Raw genomic sequence first — 19,474 nt, forward strand, 5'->3', positions numbered from 1 at the left:
TACCAGTAATCTCATCAACTGATAATGTAAAAGCTGTACCAAGTTCATGCTCTGATTGATCAGTTTTGACTGGTTTCCTGGTGCGCACCAGTTTCTAATAAATCACCCATTATTTTGAACACCAACATTGTGTGATCTTTCAGTTTACTCCTACAGATTCTGATTCAGTTCCGACAGACAAACTACATTATAAACCCACATGTAAAATAATTAATTCTGGGCTTTCTGCAATAGAGATCCAAATTCAGAGATAATGTCCCTTTTTGGTCCATATCTTTGTCTCAAACCAGCAGTCATAAGGCAAACATCAGGTCTGATTATTTCCTCAGATAGAGTTCCATGTTTATGACCATGACAAATCTACCTATTATTGTCAGACCACCAGGCATTGTTTCAGTAGCAATATTCTTTGCAATTGTGGCAAATGTTCATTGTCTTTGAGGTGTGGGAATCTGCTTCAAATCTGACATCTCAGAGGCAGCTCCCATGTCTCCAAAATTAGACAGATTGACAGCTTTGTCCTCAAAGGTGTCCCAGATTGAAGACAGAGGCAATTTTACTTCTGTTCTTTTGGTTTGCACAATAATGACATGAAGATCAGGTGTTCCGTGACAAATTATCAAAGGTTTCTCTAAAAATCTGCAGGTGCTTCTTTGTTTCATCTCATTTTTTGGTTAGGAATTATTCTTGCTTACATAAATAATTACATCATACAATAAATTATATCTGAATCATGAATGAAGGGGTTTTCAATTTTTCAAAGGTATCTGGAGTGCAAAGGTTCCCCACATTCCTTCTATTGTGTAAGATGGATATTTAAGGTGTTCATGTTCACCCTTGGATACAATACTCTTTTCAATGCTTTCAGCCATGTTGTAGTACTCCCACCCATAAATCAGAAGAATGTAGAATCTAATGCAGCTCCAGATCATTACCATATCTTCAGGTTTAACAGTCCAACAGTCTATTGACTGCTGCAATATTGGAAATACTGACCTTCGAAAAGGCCCAATTTGTTGCTCAAATGTGTATTAAAGATCCATCAGAGATCGCAAATCTACTCTGTGACCAATTATCTGATTCCAAATCAGATGAAAACACTACAGACTTCTCACATGAATGCGTTTTTATGCTGGTTGTGTACTTGCTTTTACCATAATGTCTCATGGGGTTATAATTCAAAATAAGGTTACAATTTGAATTTATGAGCAATTTAGAATAATAACATCAGTGTCAAAATGTGCAGTGATGGCTTATTAATAGACTTACTATGCTGTTTAATATGTAGGGTATTCTCTGGTTGGAAGATGTTATTATTTGATTACATATTGCTATAACTTGTATAAGTGATTTATTCTTTTAAGAGTGCACCAGCAATCTAGATTATGCAGACTTTCTTGTCAATAGCTATTACTTTAAAATTAAATAGTTTGAGATAATTTTGAATCATTACCCTAAATTCTTTATATATTCCCTACTCTTCTTTAATTCCCTATTTCCAATACTTTTTCTCACAACCCATCTGTCCCTTCAAATTGTTTCCTTTCATGGTAATGTGATCGGATACAAATTCCTTCAGTGAAGGGTGACATCTCTTCAGTGCTCAGTGATAGAGTTGCTCAGTTATCTGGCCTTGTGACCCCTTACCATTGCCTTTCACCTCAGCCAAGACACATTTATCAGTTGTTGGGTGTGTATCACTCATAAGTCAGCCTCAGGTAATCTCCAGCCCCCCGCGCTCCTTCATAGCTTCCATAGCTGCTTGTTCACCAAGTTCCCACACTATCACAACAATTATCCTGACAGTAGTTTTGACAGAACTGCCACGGTTATTATGCTTTAACTCAGTTGTAAAACTAATCTCAGTTGTCAATCTTATTTGTACTTACTGTGTACTTTAAACTGATTTTTCACCTGTAATCTCCACTGGTTTAATTACAGGAAAGCCGTCAGCATTTTACCAGTTGTCTCAGTTTATGTTATTTCTGATTAAATATTGGGTTATTCTGGAAGTATATGTTTAACTTTTTATACCTGAATTATTTGAACTAAAATTATTCAGATTAAAATTGCTGGTGCACAGGTTGCTGCTCTAGTCATGTTTGTAAAGGAAGAGTTGTCTATGATTCTCAGGTCAAGTCAATGTTCAAAATAATTTTTTAAAATCAAAATACGTATTTTTCACCATATACTACCTTGCGCTTTATTTTCTTGCAGGCATTTGCAGGAAAATAGAGAAATACAATTGAATTTATGAAAATATTTACTTTACCTAAACATTGCCAACCAACCAATATGCAAAAGAAGATGAATCATGAAAATAATAAAAAAAATAATACTGAGAACTTGAGTTATGACGTCCTTGAAAGTGAGCCTATAGGCTGTGGAGTCAGTTCCGCATTGAGGCTAATTAAGTTATCCACACTAGTTCAGGAGCCTGATGGTTGCAGAGTAATAACTTTTCCTGAACTAAGGGTGCAATGCTGTGACTTTATAAGGCATTGATCAGACTACACTTGGAGCAGTGTGAACAGCTTTGGGCCCCTTATCTATGGCAGGATATGCTGGCGTTGGAAAGGGGCCAGAGCTGGTTCATGAGAATTATCCCGGGACTGAAAAGGTTAGTGTATGAGGAACATTTATGACTCTGGGCTTGTACTTACTAGAATATAGAGGAATGATAGGGGACCTCTTTGAAACCTATTGAATATTGAAAGACTGAGATAGAATGGATTTGAAGAAGGTGTTTCCTATAATGGGGAAGTATAGGACCAGAGGGCACAAGGACGTCCCTTTAGAACAGAGACAAGGGGGAATTGCTTTAGCCAGAGTGCTGTGGCATTTATTGCTATAGACAGACACATCACTGGGTATATTTAAAGCAGAAGTTTAATGATAGATTCTTGATCAGTAAGGGTGTTAAAGGTTATGAGAAGGCAGGAGAATGGGATAGTGAGGTATAATAAATCAGCCATGATGCAATGGAGGAGCAGATGCGATGGGCTGAATGGCCTAATTCTGCTCCTATCTTATGGTTTTATGGTTAACACTGATTATTAAATACACAGAAACTGATAAAGCATCAATAATTGTTAGACTGCGTGACTGCGTAACAGCAGTTACAGTTCAAAATAACTTTCTTTCTCTCCCAAACACTCATCAATTCCTACCACCAGGGGTAACTTGCAGTTAATTAGGTTACCACTCTTCTCGGATTTGGAAGCTAAATGGAGCCCTGGGTGTGTGGTCACAGGGACACAATGCAGACTCCCATCTCAAATGTGGCTCACTGGGATTGAGAAGCAACTACACCACCTGCTGTGCCTCTGTGCCGCCTGTAGCACAGGACTGTCACTTCAAGTCAAGTCACTTTTTATTGTCATTTGGATCATAACTGCTGGTACAGCACACAGTAAAAATGAGACATCGTTTTTCAGGACCATGGTGCTGCATGAAACAGTACAAAAACTACACTGCACTATGTAAAAACAACACAGACAAAAAAACTACACTAGACAACAGACCTACCTAGGACTGCATAAAGTGCACAAAACAGTGCAGGCATTACAATAAATAATAGACAAGACAATAGGCACAGATAAGGGCAGTAAGTTGGTGTCAGTCCAGGCTCTGGGTATTGAGGAATCTGATGGCTTGGAGGAAAAATCTGTTACATAGTCTGGTCGTGAGAGCCTGAATGCTTCGGTGCCTTTTCCCAGACGGCAGGAGGGAGAAGAGTTCATATGATGGGTGCGTGGGGTCCCTCATAATGCTGTTTGCTTTGCGGATGCAGCATGTAGTGTAAATGTCTGTAATTGCGGGAAGAGAGACCCCGATGATCTTCTCAGCTGACCTCACTATCCGCTGCAGGGTCTTGCGATCTGAGATGGTGCAATTTCCAAACCAGGCAGTGATACAGCTGCTCAGGATGCTCTCAATACAACCCCTGTAGAATGTGATGTGGATGGGGTGGGGGGGGGGGGGGGGGCGGGTGCGGAGATGGACTTTCCTCAGCCTTCGCAGAAAGTAGGGATGCTGCTGTGCTTTCTTTGCTAAGGAGCTGGTGTTGAGGGACTAGATGAGATTCCCCGCCAGGTGAACACCAAGAAATTTGGTGCCCTTAATGATCTCTACTGAGGAGCCGACAATGTTCAGTGGAGAGTGGTCACTCTGTGCCCTCCTGAAGTCAACAACCATCTTTTTTGTTTTGTAAACATTCAGAGACAGGTTGTTGGCTCTGCACCAGTCCATTAGCCGCTGCACTCCTCTCTGTAAGCTGACTCGTTGTTCTTGCTGATGAGACCCACCACGGTCATGTCATTGGCAAACTTGATGATGTGGTTTGAGCTGTGTGTTGTAGCACAGTCGTGGGTCAGCAGAGTGAACAGCAGTGGACTGAGCACGCAACCCTGGGGGGTCCCCGTGCTCAGTGTGATGGTGTTGGAGATGCTGCTCCCAATCCGGACTGACTGAGGTCTCCCAGTCTGGAAGTCTAGTATCCAGTTGCAGAGGGAGGTGTTCAGGCCCAGTAGGCCCAGCTTTCCAATCAGTTTCTGAGGGATGATTGTGTTGAATGCTGAACTGAAGTCTATGAACAGCATTTGAGCGTACGTGTCTTTTTTGTTCAGGTGGATTAGGGCCAGGTGGAGGGTGATCGTAATGGCGTCGTCTGTTGAGCAAAATATCTTTTAGATCTTGACCTGAAACACCAATTCTTTATTCCTTTCTGCAGATGCTGCCTGAACTGCTGAATTCCTTCAGCATTTTTGTGTGTACTTTTCTAAAAGAAAGATGCTTAATCGGAATTATTCTGCTAAGAGTCTCTGTAAATTTGGAAAAAAGAAATGATTGGTTGAGTAGTGTTGCAAAAAGGCATTTTTCTCAAATTATCTGACATGTAATTTCACAGATGGCCGATTAAGAATTTTTTGTCAATACAGTTCTTTGAAGAGCTGATGTAATATTGTGTCTAATGGCAGAAAGTTCAAGTGAATTCCTCTCAGTTCCATAATATGAGAGGATGAGAGGTGATCTGCTAGAGGTGCTGGGAAGCAGGTACTGAGGAGATGTCAGGGGTAAGTTTTTTTTACACAGAGAGTGGTGAGTGCATGGAATGGGCTGCCAGTGATGGTGGTGGAGGTGGGTACTCTTGGATAGGTACATGGAGCTTAGAAAAATAGAGGGCTATGGGTAACCCTAGGAGATTTCTAAAGTACATACATATTTGGCACAGCATTGTGGGCCGAAGGGCCTGTATTGTGCTGTAGGTTTCCTATGTCTATAATAAAACTTTCTATGCATGGCACAGTGGAACAGCAGTTTGTTGCCCCAGAACTTCAGGTTCAGTCCTGAACTCCAGTGTTAGAACATAGAACATAAAACAGCACAGCAAAGTATGCTGTTCAACCTTTTCAAAGATCAGCCCTTCACTCCATTATTCTTTCATACATGTGTATCAAAGAAAGTCTAAAATATCCCTAATGCATTTCCCTCTACCGTCACCCAATGCAACGCATTCTGCACAGCCGCCGCTGTGTCAGAAATCTACCTCTGACGTCCCCCCGCCCCATTCTTTACTCCAATTACCTTAAATGTATGTTCTCTCGTATTGCTGCCCTGGAAAAAGGTGTCGTCTGTCCACTCTATCTCTGCCTCTTATCATCTCATACATCTTTATTAAGTCACCTCTTGTCCTCCTTCACTCCAAACAGCAAAGCCCTATTTGCTCAACCTTTCCTCATAAGTGTCGGTTGAGTGGAGGTTGTACATTCTCCCTGTGAGTATATGGGTTAGGGTTGCCCTAAATTTGGACCCTCCAGATTCCCCTCACAACATCCAAAAAATGTACTGGTAGGTTCATTGGTTTCTGTTAATTGCCCCTGATGGATGACTGAACCCAGGTGTGGAAGAACAACTGACTCCCATGTTGAGACAGAAACAAGAGTTTCGTCATGGGAATTCTAACTTCAGTGGCTTGACCGAGCGACACCGAGAGACCAATCATTCGCGGAACGCACAAGGACACCGTGATCAGTGCTAATTGGGATTCTGCTTTAAGTACACTGAAAAACCATGCCAGTCCAAATAAACTTGACATGTCTCTAGCCAAGAGATCAATTAACAAATATGGGTGCACAGGCCCACGGGGCTTATGACAGTACCTCCCTCCCCAAGGCCGGCACCGGGGAGTCCTGATACTCTCGAGACAGGGCTGGAAAACTTGAGAACATGGAATCAAACTCGGGATCATGGAATAGTTCTTGGAAACCTGGAGGGCAACAGGAGACCAAGAAAACTTTGACAATCTTGAACCCAGTCCAGAGAGGATCAAAGCATGAACTTGAGAAACTCGGAAGGTAGTCTCAGAAAACTGGGAATGTAGCCTTGGGGCAAGCACTGTGAATAGAAGGCACCCTTGCCTCCAGCCAACCAATGTCAAAGCCACTGATGAGCCTCTGCTGGATCTACTTCTGGCACGGTGTCCTTCTGTCACGGTGTGCGCGGACAAGACGACTGAACCCAGGTGCGAAGGATCGACAGACTCCCACGTTGAGACAGAAATAGGAACTGAACATCAGTGGCTTGACCGAGTGACACTGCGAGACCAATCATTCTCGAAATGCACAAGGACACCATAATCAGTGCTAATTGGAGTCCGCTTTAAAGAATCATGGTACACTCAAAACCGGTGCCAGTCAAAATAAACTTGATAAGGTTAAACAGAAAATGCAAGAACTTATCAACTCCAGATAGACAACAACTTACAGGTGCACAGGGCTCATGACAGAATCAGAAGTTGATAGGTAAAGGAGAGAAAATAGATTACTGTCATAAGGTGGGCGTTGGGAACAGACCCAAATGCAAGACACAGACACTGAAGTACTAGGGCAAGGCTTCAGGTGTGGGTAGCTGGCAGGACCTCAGAGGCAAGGAAGGGAACAGTCCAGCCTCAGGGTAACAGTAAAGATGGCCTGACTTACCCAACAGAAGCAAGGACAGGAAGGGACAGATCCCACCGTAGGGTAGCGGCAAGGACAGCTTGACTTACCCCACAGAGGCAAGGATGGGAAACTGACAGGACGGACCAGCAACCACACTCAAACCCAGGGCCACTTATATTCCAGCCCCAATATGCGAATCAGATGCCTGATTAAGCCCAACTGAAACAACGGACAGCCAGAAGACCCGGAGTCGGGAGTCCACGAACAGAACCGTGAACCGGAATGCAGACTTCATGGACCGGACCATGACAATTACAGCATTAGGACTAGACCCACCAGACTGGGTAACAGCTACTTCCCCCAGGCTGTGAGACTAATGAATACACTGCCACCACCAAGATCTCATCACTGTTTACTGCTTACTATACTGTTTACTGTTTACCAGAGCTATGCACTTCACATGCATGTTGAATTATATTTTATTAACTTATTAGTGGTAATGTTTTGTTTTATGTGCTATGTGTGATATATGTATTGTGGGTGCTCTGTGGTCCAAAGGAACTCTATGTTGTTTCATTTGTTTGTATATACGTACAGTCAAATGACAATAAACAAACTAGAATTAGGCAGGGGTGAGGTTAATGGGAACGCTTAAATAGCTGGCATATAATCACTGAGCCGAGTGGCCTCCTAAGAAGAAATGAAGACAACACGATAGGAATTGTTTGTGCAGTTGTCAAAAATTATTGCCATTAATAAACTCCAGATCATTGTAAGAAATAAGTGAGACTGTGACCAAGAGTTGTAACATTTTTTTCTTTATCCTGAATAATTTCAGAATGGGATTAGAAAGCAAACAAAATAACAACTTTTCTCAAGAAGGAATAGAAAAACAAACCAAATAGCTAATACCAATTAAAGAGAACTTTTAAAATGGTTGAATCAATTGAAATCGTGATAAATTCAGCCAAACTTATTTTTAAGAAATGTAATTGAACTTGTTGAAAAATAATCTGCTTATGGATTTTCAGGAGGCAACAGAGTTTCAAGACTGTCAATACACAAATGCAGACAATATGTTCGGATGTCTGGTTAGTTTAAAGGAATAAAGGCTTAAGTTAAATAGACTGGAGAAGGTTTGGAGATGAGAGACTCAGGTGATCAGTGATGGCTCCGCTTATGATCTGGGTATCGAATATTTTTGTACATCCGTAGGCAAATAAGGCATGTTTGCAATCAAATCTAGAGAGCAGAATCCTAATAAATGCTGGCAAGCTCTAATAAATAGGCTAGTTAAAGATTCTGAGGAGCTGTGGACAGGTAAAGAGAATTTCAAATGCTAAAAGATGCTATTTTGGATGGATAAGTACAACAAATAAAACGAATACTATGACCTGGTTGGTAATGCTTAATGTAATTTAACATAATTACAGGCACGTAATTTTTTGAAATTGGGAGAGCAAGTTACTAAATTAACGAACGGTCACCAACATAACGCGTTTCATGAAAATAAGGTTGCTTTGTGGATTTTCTTCTGTGAAGAATCTGGTTTCTGCGTCTCCTGGGATGAAAGATCTTTGAGGAAACACCGGCTCAGGAAAGCACTCCGTCGTTCTTGTTCGTTCCTTCATTTGCAAACACGCACAATCAATCTTACATGCTGGGTATTAGAAAGCAGCTGCAAGATATCTGTAGCAGACCTCACCTAAGACTTTCTGACTCCCCAAACGTGCGCCTGAATCCCATCCGTCTGTGTTGCTGCACGCGAAGAAATTTATTGGCTGATTAAATTTGACGTGCCATCCTTCCCATGGTCCATTGCCTAGCAACAAGCCCAGTGCGTCTTTCTGTTGCCTAGCAGCCCATCTATGCACCATCTGCGGTGAGCGCGGCTCCCTGCGTCAGTCACCGAGAGGCGGCGGACTGGGATGAACGGTCCTGCGGTATAAATCCCTCCAGCCTCCCCGCGGTTCTGTGCGTTTCTTGCGCTCACGCCAACAGCCCCAATGGACAATAATAGCGATGGCCCCGTTTTCCCGGAGACCGGCGACGGGTAGGATAAACAAAACGCAAAACCCTTCAGTACAAAAGAAAGCTCTCTGTGCATTTAAGAGAAAAGGAACGGTTGCATTGTCGTCTGAAATCTAGAATAGGACTCTATACGAGTGTTTTTTGTTTGCTTCTCTTCTAGTACAGAGATCACCCAGCTCATTTCTTACATGTTGCAACAATTAATCACACTAGATCTGTGGGGACCGAAGGAAAAAGTAAAGCAATTTTGTTACTTATCACCGATAAAAGCTCTTTATCGCTGATAAGTGATAAGTTACAGTAATGCATTTTCACAATGTCAAAAAAACTGATCCTACCAGAGTGGATCTTAATCGCTTCCCGAATCTGACGCTAATAAAAATTAACCTGTGTTTTCTGTTTTGTGTTGTGAAATTGCGTGCGGCTATTTCCAAGGTAAGTTTGAAAAGTGTCATTCCGTTTGTCAATCACTATAAGAAAACCATCTACGTATGTAACCTACTACGTTGTGGGACACAAGTAATTTTCTTTCATCGTATGTGGTTGTAACATGATGAACCTCAATTGATCTGACACTGCACTAGGAATAGAAACTGCTTGAAGTTTTAGAACTATTAAAATTTAAGTCATTCAAAGAGGCCGAGACAAAAGTGGTTTCACACTCAGACTATATTATCATTTGGAGCATTTTCAGTCCTGATCCCTGTCTGTGTGGAGTTTGAGCAGTCACCCTATCACTGTGAGGCGTTACTCCCTGGGGCTCTGGTTTCCTCCTACTTTCCAAAGACATGCAGGCTGATAGGTTAGTGGGCCACTGTAAATCACACTTAGCATGTAGACCAGTGGGGGTAGTTGATGAAAATATGGGTAGAATAAAAGAAAGGGCATTGATGTAGGAATAATGGAAAATGGGGTCAATGGTCAATGTGGACTCAGTAACTCTATCACAAGGTGCAGGGGGAACGACCGAACCCAGGTGTGGAGGAAGGACAGACTCCCATGTAGAGATAGAAACAAGAATTCCAAAAGAACAACAGTGGCTTGACTGCATGACACCACCAGACAAATCATTCTCAGAAGAAAGACCCCACAATAGCGCTAATCAGGAGTTGCTTTAATCACAATATGCGGAAAACCCGTGCCAGTCAAAATAAACTTGGCAAGATTGAACAGAAGCACGAGGACTCGACGACTGTAGTTCAGACAACAATGAACAAATACAGGTGCTTTAGAATGTTACACGGGGGCATTGGGAGCAGACCCAAGGGCAGGACACAGACACAGAGGCAGTATAAACAGAACAGTGTTTATTGATAGTTACTAGGAAGGCCAGGGAGCAAGGACAACAATGTCAACATGGACATAAACATTGGATAACAAACCGGTGAAACCTGGACTAGGACTTGGACTTGACTTGGACTCGGAACTTAACTCAGAGCCTAGAATTGGAACAGGAAGCCTGGAACTGGAACACGGCTTGGAGCCAGGACTTGGACACGGACCATGAGCCTGGACTTGAAGGACTTGGACAATGAGGAGACAGAATACCCAACTCGGAGCAGCAGCAAACAGCTGGACCTACTCAGCTGGAAGGACTAGGACAGCAGGCTCTTGACCTGACCCAGGACCAGCGGACGACAGGCTCTCGACTCGACCCAGTCTCAGCCAGCCATGAAAATGACAGAATTCGTATCTTACTTGGAGTAGCGGCAAAACGGCCGGCAACTCAGCTGGACACGAAAACAACTGAATTCACTAAGTGGCCACGGCACTAAAGCAACTAGAGTCCACGATTCTCGGTGGCTCGAGACGAGCATAGCCGCCTTGCTGAGGTGACTGGTTACCAGTGACGAACATCTGATGACGGTCCAGCACTGAGTAGCTGTAACCTGGAGCCTTTTATGCTGCCGGTTCAAAATGAAGATCAGGTGCCTTAATCAAGGCGTCCAACAGAACACGGGGAAAAGGAAATAACTGGAATGAGGAGACAATGAACCGGACCATGGCAGTACCACCCTCCCCCCCGCACCCCCATGGGAGCCTCCAGGCAATCTAACAGGCTTGCCTGGATAATCGATGACCTGGATGGGTGTGGGGGGGGGGGGGGGTTTAACAGGAGGGGACTCTGGTTAGTGAGAGTTTGTAAGTGTCTGTGTCACTGGGTCCGTATTTGGCTGGTCTGTTCTGTTACACGGGGGCGTTGGGAGTGGACCCAAGTGCAGGACACAGACACAGAGGTAGTATAAACAGAACAGTGTTTATTGATAGTTACTAGGAAGGCCAGGGAGCAAGGACAAAAATGTCAACATGGACGTAAATGTTGGATAACAAACCGGTAAATCCTGGACTAGGACTTGGACTCGGACTTGGATCTTGACTCAGATTCGGAACTTAACTGGGTCTCATCCTGGACTCGGAGCCTAGAATTGGAACATGAAGCCTGGAACTGGAACACGGCTTGGAGCCTGGAACTGGACATGACATGGAGCCTGGACTTGAACACAGACCACAAGCCTGGACTTGAAGGACTTGGACAACGAGGAGACAGAATACCCAACTCGGAGCAGAGGCAAACAGCTGGACCTACTCAGCTGGAAGAACTAGGACAGCAGGCTCTCAACTTGACCCAGGAACAGCGGACGACAGGCTCTCGACTCGACCCAGTCTCAGCCAGCCATGAAAACGACAGAATTCGTATCTTACTTGGAGTAGCGGCAAAACGGCTGGCAACTCAGCTGGACACGAAAACAACTGAATTCACTAAGCGGCCACGGCACTAAAGCAACTAGAGTCCACGATTCTCGGTGGCTCAAGACGAGCATAGCCGCCTTGCTGAGGTGACTGGTTACCAGTGACGAACATCTGATGACGGTCCAGCACAGAGTAGCTGTAACCTGGAGCCTTTTATGCTGCCGGTTCAAAATGAAGATCAGGTGCCTTAATCAAGGCGTCCAACAGAACACGGGGAAAAGGAAATAACTGGAATGAGGAGTCCTCGGACCAGACTGTGACATAGAAACGTTGGAGCCCAATACTCTGTGGTTTGCTGCACAAGCATGCAGGGCTCATGACACCCTCATTTGGGTATGGCCCAAGTGCAGAAAGAAGGAAAGACTGAAGCTGGTCAATAGTTCACAGACTTCAATGCAAACAGGGTTTAGAGGGAAAGGAAAACAAGGTCAAACGAGGCCGTTAACTAAAATTCTCAAATGGAAAACGATGACAACACCAGTGCTGAAAGTAATAACTAAATATAGAACAAATACCACTAGTCTTCAGAGTTAGTTGACTCGACAGGCCAATTTCTCAGGCAAAGCTGAATGCAAGCAGGTAGTGTAATATTGCTGTGCTTTGCTCAAGTCATGACAAGCGCTCCAACAAAAAGAATGGAGTTAAATACCATTACAATGAAATAATAATTAGCTGATACGTGCATATTCATGAGCGCAATTGCCGAATCTGCTGTGCTGCTGAATCCATGGTTGTGACACTCAGACCTGTACCCACGTTGCATTTCTCTATTACTGTTTTATCTTTCTTTCAGTTTTAATTTCATTTCTTTCTGCAGCACAGTATGGGACTTATGGCTCGCAAGGTTGTGCTGACCTATAAAAACGTACTCCGCAATCAGTCTTACGCTTTCCTCCTACGTAGCCCATAATCCTCCATTTCCTTTATATCCATTTATATCTACTTAAGTATCCCTTTTGTATCAGCCTCTATCAGCCCCCCCCCACCCCCCCAGAAGAGCATTCCAGGCACTCAGCACTCCATGTGTGTAAAAAAAAATACCTCTGACATCGCCCCTGAAACTTCCTCCCTTCTCCACAAAAGGATGCCCTCTGATATTAGTCATTACCACCCTGGGAAAAAGTCACTTCAAATAGAGCCTGGAGAGGAAAATGAGTACCGAATGTGTCTAATTTTATAGTCTTTTCCAATTATTCACACTATTAACAAAATCATTCTGATCTGGGTTTTGTGAGGAAGTGAAAAATGAGAAAGGAGAACCGATACCTGAGGTACCAGTAGATACCAGTGATATCATGAAACTAACCTCATTCTCTCACAATGTATAATGCAAATGAATAAAAAACTTACTGCAGATGGAAGTCAGCAGTGCTTGTGAAGGCAGAGGGGATGGTTAACAGTTTGGATTGAGACCCTGTATCAATCCTAGAATGCCAAATATTGCTCTGCCTCCACAGATGCTGCCTTACCTGCTGAGTTTCTCTGTCAGTTTGTTTCTTCCAGGCTTCAATCTCTTGTGTCTCCATTCGCTGGGAATAAAATATTTGTTTTGAAAATATCACCAGTGATTGTGGCAAATGAACATTATAACAGTGTCATTATTTATGGATTTGCCAATGTAAATAGTGTAACATTTATTTTAGCATTCAATGTGCCTTTGCAAGTGCATTAAATCTTTGTCAGGCTCACTAATGTTATTTAAAGGCAATGTCTGACTGATTATACTTGCTGACAAAATAAGTTTTATGTACTAAAAGCTGTGCCATCTTTTGACAGACAATCAAATCAAAAAGGCAAGAAAAAAATAGGCAGGAATACAGGTATGTTTCACAGGATAGCTTCATGTACATTTGCAAACTATATCACTCTATATGTTTCTGCATATTTCTACGGTAAAATCTAAAAATAAATTAAAATATTTTGGAGAAACGCAACAAGTCATACAGAATTTGTAAGAGAGAAATGAAAATAATCTTCAAGGCAAATGATTTATCTATGTATTTTATTGCTTTTGTTTAAAATTTCTGTTTTATTAAACTCTTTTAAAAGCACATATTTGAAAAGATGAAATAGCTAGCTTTTATTTTTTTTTCAAAAAATGTTCAAGGAATTGGGAGGTGAACTCAGGATTTAATGGGGCAAGGGAGTTGCAAATTGGAGCAACTTACCTTTTTTTTGTGCAGCCCAGCCCGTATGGTTTTCCAATTAGCTGAAGAGGGTGGTATATTATTCCATCCACATTGTGTGACTACCCCTGCTGTTTTACGGTAGGTCAGACGCCCTGTTACTCTGTAGGAGAGAAGACAGAAAGGCACATTTGATCCAAATGAAAACTTTTCCTTTTCATTCTTGCAGCCTGGAATCCTGCACAAATTATTATTTTTTTGCTTCCCCTCCCCCCACCTTTTTTCTAGTATTTTCCCCCTTCCTTTTCAGTCCTGAATAATGTGTGTGTGTGTGTGTGCTCATTCTTTGGATTTGCAACATCTGCACATTTTCCTCATATTTATTATTTTTAAATTTTTATTTAGGGATACAGCATGATAATAGACCCTTTCAACCCAATAAGCTCACGCTGACCAATTACACCCATGTGATTAATTAACCCACTAACTGGAGAAGCTGGAGAAAGTTCACACAGTCACAGGGAGAATGTACAAACTTCTTAAAGAGTGTGACAGGAATTGAACTGGGTCACTGACACTATAATAGCATTACACAAATGACAGTGGTACTGTGTTGCTCCTTGTAAGTGGATTCTTCATAATCTTTCATACATTGCTGAGTCTCTGAGCAAATTGACCAATCCGGTGGTGTGCAGAAATTATTTTACTTTGAAAGACTTTATTATATCCATTTTACTCCCATACAATGTCCATTTGCCTCTGTAAGTAAACAGCCATGCACTAAGAACCATAGCCTTGACCCCTAACAGAACAATGTATTCAGCACATTCAATAGAATGGTCCAGGATCAGAAATAATTAATAATGTTTTGCTATTTTTAAAACAGATCACTACGTGCCATGTGACACACCTATGGGACAAGGTAGGAATTCTTAAAACTAGACCTATTGCCTGGGTAAAATTTGCCTAGGTAATCTTATCTAGGTGAAACACACTTTGTGACACATGCAATGAGCTTCACTGCTTGGAGCAGAGGTATGCAAATATATTGGTTTTTATTGCACTTATTTTATCGTTTTTATCAGCTCCTACCATACATAATGCAATTATATGGACCTGTGAGGCTAGACTCAAGGTATTATCACCATCATTTTCTTAAAATAAATGGCCTGTCAAGAACATCTCATCTAACTTTTCAAAATTCCTTGGGATGAGATAACTTGAGCTGTTAGAATTAGAATCAGGTTTAATATCACTGGTATATGTTATGAAGTTTGTTGTTTTGTGGCTGCAGTACATTGCAATACATATTAATAAATTACAATGTGTTTGTGTGTGTCTAAAATTAAATAAGTAGTGTAAAAAGAGAGGAAAACAAACTAGTGAGAATGTTCATGGATTCATTGTCCATTCAGAAAACTGATCGCAGAGGGGAAGAAGCTGTTCCTGAAACATTGAGTGTCTATCTTCAGGCTCTTGTACCTACTCCTTGATGGTAGCAATGAGAAGAGGGCATGTTCTGGGTGATGGGGGTCTTTATTGATGGATGCCACCTTTCTGAGGAGTCTCCTTTTCAAGTTGTCCTCGTTGCTGGGGAGGCTAGTGCCCACGATGGAGCTGGCTGTGTTTACAACTTTCTGCTGCTTTTTCCAATTCTGTGCAGTGACCCGTCCAGACCAGGTGGTGATGCAACCAGTTAGAATGCTCTCCATGGTACATCGTAGAAATTTGCATGTGTCTTTGGTTGCATACCAATTTTCCTCAAACTCCAAATGAAATATAACCTCTGCTGTGCCTTCCTTCTAAATGTATCAATATGTCGGGCCCAAGGTAGATCCTCAGCCTTCCCAGAAACCTGAAATTGCTCAGTCTTTCCACTACTGGTATAGCGAGAGTAGAGCAGTGGGCTAAGCATGCATCCTTGAGGTGCACTTGTTTTTATTGTTAGTGAGGAGATATTCTTACTTTGTATTTCCAATCCACATAACCTGTGGTCTCCTGGTGAGGAAGTCAAGGAACCAGTTGCAGAGGGTGGTACAGAGGGCAAGGTTTTGTAACTTGCTGATTAAAACTGAAGGTACTATTGTGTTTACTGCTGAGCTGTAATCAATAAACAGAAGCCTCACATAGATATTACTGTTGTCCAGATGATCCAAGGCCGAGAGGTGAGATTGCATCCACTGTAGACCTATTGTGGAAATAGGCAAATTGCAGTGTGTCGAGTCCTTGGTTAGGCAGGAATTGATTCTAGTCATGACCAACCTCTCAAACCACTTCATCACAGTAGATGTGAGTTCCACTGGGCAATGGTTATTGAGGCAGCTCGCCCTACTCTTCTCCACTCCGCTGGTATTAATGCCACCCTTTTGAAGCAAGTGGGAACCTCCGACTGCAGGAGTGAGGGATTGAAGATGTTCTTGAACACTCCTACCGGTTGGTTGGCACAGCTTTTCAGAGCCCGAGCAGGTATACCTTCTGGGCCTGACACCTTGTGAGGGTTCACCCTCTTGAAAGATGTTGTGACATCAGCCTCTGAGACACAGATCTCAGGGTCACCAGCTGCTGCAGGAATTCGCACAGGTGTAGTTTTGTTCACCCATTAAAAGCATGCATAAAAGGTTGTGAACTCATCTGGGAATGAAGCATCACAGCCATTAATGATGTTAAGTTTCACTTTGTAAAAAGTAATGGCCAGCCAACCTTACGAGAGTCAATGTACATTCAATTCCATCTCTAACCTCAATTGGAATTGTTTAGTTGCTGTTAAAATAGCCTTCCATAGGTCATATCTTGACTTCTTGCGTAGTTCTTGATCACCAGTCTTGAATGCCACAGATCCAGCCCTCAGCAGCCTACAAACCTCCTGGTTTATCCACGGTTTTTGGTTTGGGTATGTCCAGTATGTTCTCAAAGACACACACTCATCCACAAAGGTCTTAATGAAGTTGGTGACAACTGTGACATTGACATTTTCATTCAGATTTGAAGATGAATCTCTGAACGTTGTCCAGTCTACTGACTCAAAGCCGTTTTGAGGGTGCTCCTCTCCCTCCCCTGACTATGCCGTCTTGGACCATACCACTGGTGCTGCAGTCTTTTGTCCCTGCTTGTACAGTTGGAGTGGAACCAGTGTGTCGGCTTTGTGGTGGTTCAGTCCGAAGTCCGTGGTCCGGTCCGCAGACTCTGGACTCCGGGTTTTCCAGCGGTCCCTTGCTGCAGTTGGACTTAAGCAGAAACACCTGAGGCTCATATTGGAACTGGGAATATAAGTGGCCCTGGCATTGGGGGGGTTTGTCTTGTGGTTATAGATGGCTAGAATGGGCTATTGCCATCCTTGGGGCTGTGTTGGCGAACCATGGCTTCTGGGAGCCTTGTTGGCAGTACTTGGAGCTGCCATTGTGATAGGGATTCAGCTGTTACCTGGGCCAGCTGGGTGGCTGTCAGCCACTCCAAGCTAGGTGGGGATCTGGTTGTTTCTGTAGGCTGCTGGCTGTAATGGCTACTTGGAGCTACCCTGATGCAGACGTGGAACTGTCTGTTGTTCTTTGGTGTTTGTCTCTTCCTGTCCTTGCCTCTGAGGTAAGTCAGGCTGTTCTGCTGTTGCCCTGCAGGGGAATCTGTCTTGTCTTGGCCTCTGTTGGGTAGGTCAGGCTGTTCTGCTGTTACCTGATGGATGATCCTGCCCCACCTTGGTGTGGAGTTATAGATGAGTCCTGACTTGTTGGAGGATAAGTCCCAGCTCCATGTTGATGTAAAGTTTCTAGTCTGCCCCTAGCTCCAGGACCACAGCCTCCAGCCAAGCCTCAAGACCCCAAGTCTCCAGCTAAGCCCCAAGTCTGCAGCCTTGACCCAAGTCCCTAGCCAAGCTTTGTCACATCCTTGACTGGGTTTGGGGGTCTGAGCCTGAGGCAAGACCCAGGTTCTGGGTCCTTGTCCAGTCTCGGGCTTGGAGTCCACCCCAGGCTCCTTGTTCCCAGTCCCTCGTCCTGGTCCTGCTTCCCTTGCCTCGACTGCATCCCGTCCCATCCTTGGGTTCTGTCTAGTCCTGTTTCTGGGACTCCAATGTCTGTGTCCTGCAGTTGGGTCCTGATTCAACACCCAACTTATGACAGGCTTGGGATGGCACAGTAAATATTCTTGATGGTGGTATCACAGTGGTCAAGTATGTTGGCTCGTCTGGTTCCACAGTTAATATATTGGTGGTAGTTGTTCAGAGACTTCAAGCTAGCCTGGTTGAAATCCCCCTCAATGATAAGGAAGGCTTCAGGGTGCATTGCTTCCTGCTTGCTAATTACTGTGCTCAGCTCCTCTAGTGCCTGCCAGATGTTGACCTGAGGCGGATTGCACACTTCTGAGGTCCTTTAACAGCGATCTACATAGTTGCTGCTAAACCTTGAAGGGTGTACTTTAGACTGAGAAAATCAGTTTCATAATCCTACAAATGTGGTTTTGTAGGTTAGTCCTAACTATTGCAAGCATAGCTGAAAAAATAGCTGCATTTCTTTAAGGTTTACCCAAATCTATCACTCCAATGGGTGTCTACGAATCCCAACATGAATTCTGCCAAATGAAATCATGGCCATTGCCCAGAATTTATCAATATGCAAAATACCAGTGAAGAGTTCAAGGAGGCCACTTGGCCCGTCTAGGCTGATCTGCCATTAAATGACATCAGGGCTGATCTGATTGTAACTTTAATTATGCATTCCCAGCCCTCTGCTTATCAAGTATCTATCTACGTCTGCTTTAAAAATACTCTGATGAAAGGTGTTGGTCTGAAATGTTGACTGTTCATTCCTCTACATAGATGCTGCCTGACCTGCTGAGTTCCTCCAGCACTTTGTGTGTGTTACTATTGATTTAATTACTTTCATATATTACACAGTAGTATAATGACCTTTCCAGTGAAGCTGGTGAATTTAAAGAGTACTGGAAATGGGGCTCTGGTGAGTTTAAAAGAAGTGCAGCAAGTGGGATACTGGAGCGTTAAAAGGGCTTGCTGGAAGTAGGGCCTCGACGAGGTTAAAGAGAGCACAGAAAATAAGGTCTCTGTGAGATTAAAGATAAGGAGGGCAAAAGCCCCAGTTAAGTTAAAGGAACTTGAGAAATAGCATCCCAGTCATCCTTGATGCCTGACTATGTGGGTTTCCAAACAATGGGATAACAGATAACGGGAATTATAATGTAATCAGGTCCTTTTGAGAGAAAAGGTTTTCCTTCACCTCTCTTTTAAAACAGTGACCTGTAGTTTTAGATTCTCCCACAATATGACACATCCTGTGGAAATCTAGTGCAATACACACAGAATGCTTGAGGAATTCAGCAGGTCAGGCAGCATCTGTGGAGGGGAATGAACAGTGGACGTTTCAGGCTGAGACTTTTTGTCAGGACTTGCTCAAGATTTCCAGCATCTTCAGAATCTTCTGTGTCTATCCACTTTTATACCAATGTCCGCAAGTATACAATATATGTTGCATTATGGATCTCTGTATGGTGAGTAATGTTGGTCATTTTCTTGCAGCAATGCTACAACTTGTGGAGATGTAACAAAAGCTCCCAATACCACATTCTAATGAAGTGTGCTACATGCTCATATTGAAGAACAACTTTGGACAAATGTCCATC

The 19,474-nt window shown here is 43.1% G+C and overlaps 1 protein-coding gene across 2 annotated transcripts in view; it reads left to right on the forward strand.

Annotated features, from left to right (window-relative positions):
- Positions 1–19,474, forward strand: part of LOC140739779 (uncharacterized) — a 187,915-nt gene that overhangs the window by 108,540 nt on the left and 59,901 nt on the right. Inside the window, exons 1-3 of one of the 2 annotated variants that reach the window (XM_073068294.1) lie at positions 8,871–8,994; positions 13,500–13,543; positions 14,736–14,771. In XM_073068294.1, coding sequence (XP_072924395.1) covers positions 8,948–8,994; positions 13,500–13,543; positions 14,736–14,771 — 127 coding nt within the window. In that variant the 5' untranslated portion in view covers positions 8,871–8,947. Of the gene's footprint in view, positions 1–8,870; positions 8,995–13,499; positions 13,544–14,735; positions 14,772–19,474 lie in introns of those variants that run through there. The other variant, XM_073068293.1, reaches the window with a different exon arrangement.

The sequence above is a fragment of the Hemitrygon akajei genome, chromosome 16, assembly GCF_048418815.1.
Source record: "Hemitrygon akajei chromosome 16, sHemAka1.3, whole genome shotgun sequence".
NCBI classification, from domain to species: domain Eukaryota; kingdom Metazoa; phylum Chordata; class Chondrichthyes; order Myliobatiformes; family Dasyatidae; genus Hemitrygon; species Hemitrygon akajei.